This window comes from Nematolebias whitei, chromosome 20 (genome assembly GCF_014905685.2).
Source record: "Nematolebias whitei isolate Nwh7 chromosome 20, NemWhi1, whole genome shotgun sequence".
In the NCBI taxonomy this organism is placed as follows: Eukaryota; Metazoa; Chordata; class Actinopteri; order Cyprinodontiformes; family Rivulidae; genus Nematolebias; species Nematolebias whitei.
Genome location: NC_056517.1, coordinates 39,585,545 through 39,587,227, shown reverse-complemented (window position 1 = coordinate 39,587,227; position 1,683 = coordinate 39,585,545). Strand labels below are relative to the sequence as shown.

At 48.8% G+C, this 1,683-nt stretch overlaps 1 protein-coding gene across 1 annotated transcript in view; it reads left to right on the top strand.

Moving 5' to 3' along the window:
- The window catches only part of rreb1a (ras responsive element binding protein 1a), a gene marked incomplete in the record, with an annotated part of 36,525 nt that overhangs the window by 24,313 nt on the left and 10,529 nt on the right, over positions 1–1,683 (top strand). The window contains 2 exon segments of the mRNA XM_037694104.1: positions 991–1,135; positions 1,207–1,352. Of these exon segments, the coding sequence (XP_037550032.1) occupies positions 991–1,135; positions 1,207–1,352 (291 nt within the window).

Here is a 1,683-nt window from a genome sequence, read left to right as displayed (position 1 = left end):
ACACACACACACACACACACACACACACACACACACACACACACACACACTCCCCTCACTGTTCTGTTCGCTGACTCTGCGTGTTTCCTGCTCTCTGATTGGTCACTTAGAAGCAGACTTTGCTCTCAGTTTGGCTCCGCCCCCTCTGAGTTCTGATTGGTTGATGAGCAGTTTCCTGTCAGCTGCTCTCAGATCTGCTGACTGTCAGGACCTCTTATGGGCGTCCAGCCGGCTGCCTGTTGGACCTAAGAATAGAAGGAGCGAGCAGCAGTCTCCTTATGTCCTACTTTAGTGTCCTTACAATGTCTCCTTTCCTTATGTCCTTCTCTTGTCTCTTGACAGTGTTTCCTTTCCTTAAGTTCCACTCTAGTGTCCTGACAGTGTCTCCTTTCCTTAAGTCCCACTCTAGTGTCCTTACAGTGTCTCCTTTCCTTATGTCCTTCTCTTGTCTCTTGACAGTGTTTCCTTTCCTTAAGTTCCACTCTAGTGTCCTGACAGTGTCTCCTTTCCTTATGTCCCACTCTAGTGTCCTTACAGTGTCTCCTTTCCTTATGTCCTACTCTGGTGTCCTTACAGTGTCTCCTTTCCTTATGTCCAACTCTGGTGTCCTTGCAGTGTCTCCTTTTCTTATGTCCTTCTCTTGTCTCTTAACAATGTCCTTTTTCCCAAATTTTTCTTATGTCCTACTCTAGTGTCCTTACAGAGTTTCCTTTCCTTGTGTCCTTTCCTTATGTTCTTCTCTTGTCTCTTGACAGTGTCTCCTTTCCTTATGTCCTCCTCTAGTGTCCTTACATTGCCTTGTACCCTTGTCTCCTGAGCTCCTCATCTCCTCTCCATTTAAACAACCTGTAAAATCTCACCTTGTCCTCTCAAACCCTCTTTGTTTAGGCTCCGCCCCCTTAGGTTGTTCCAGACAGGAAACGGGAAGCTCCTTCTGACTTGTCTGTCCACTGGTTTTGTCTCTGACCTGCCGTATTCTCGTCTCCTCAGACACATGAAGATTCATGACAAAGACCCAGCAAGCGGTCTGGTCCCCATCAGCAGCCCCCCCTCCCCCACCAAGCGCCGCCGCCCGTCTGTCAAACGGCGTCAGGGTCTGGAGGAGGAGAACATGGACGAGCCTCCCACTAAAAAGGTACGCCTCGTCCTCGGTGCCAGCAGGTTTCTGTTGGACAGGAAGTCCTAATGGTGTGGTTCTGTGTTTAGGTGACGGAGGACGCAGTGGCCGAGGACACAGCGGGGGTTCAGGGCGCCGAGGAGGAGCTACTGCCATGTCCCATCTGTTTCAAGATCTGCAGCTCCAGACTGGACCTGGACGCCCACATGGACACCCACCCAGACACCATGCTCAGGTACCAGAACCTGCTTCCTCCTCTCTGACCTCCACTTCCTGTTCCTGCCTACCCACAAATCCCTGCAGCAGGTCGGCCATATTTAAAACTCTTGCAGTCAACTTTACTTTCGAAAGGTTTTGGGATGTACTATTTGGCATCTTTTCAAAATAAGAGCCTATAAAGAACATGTAAACAGAGGAGGATGGATAAAAGATGGATGGATGGTTGATTGATTGATAAAGGATGGATGGTTAAAAGATGGATTACTGGTTGGAAGGATGAATGATGGATGGATTGACCTATGAAGGATGGATTATTGGTTGGATGAAGGATGGATGGTTGATGGACA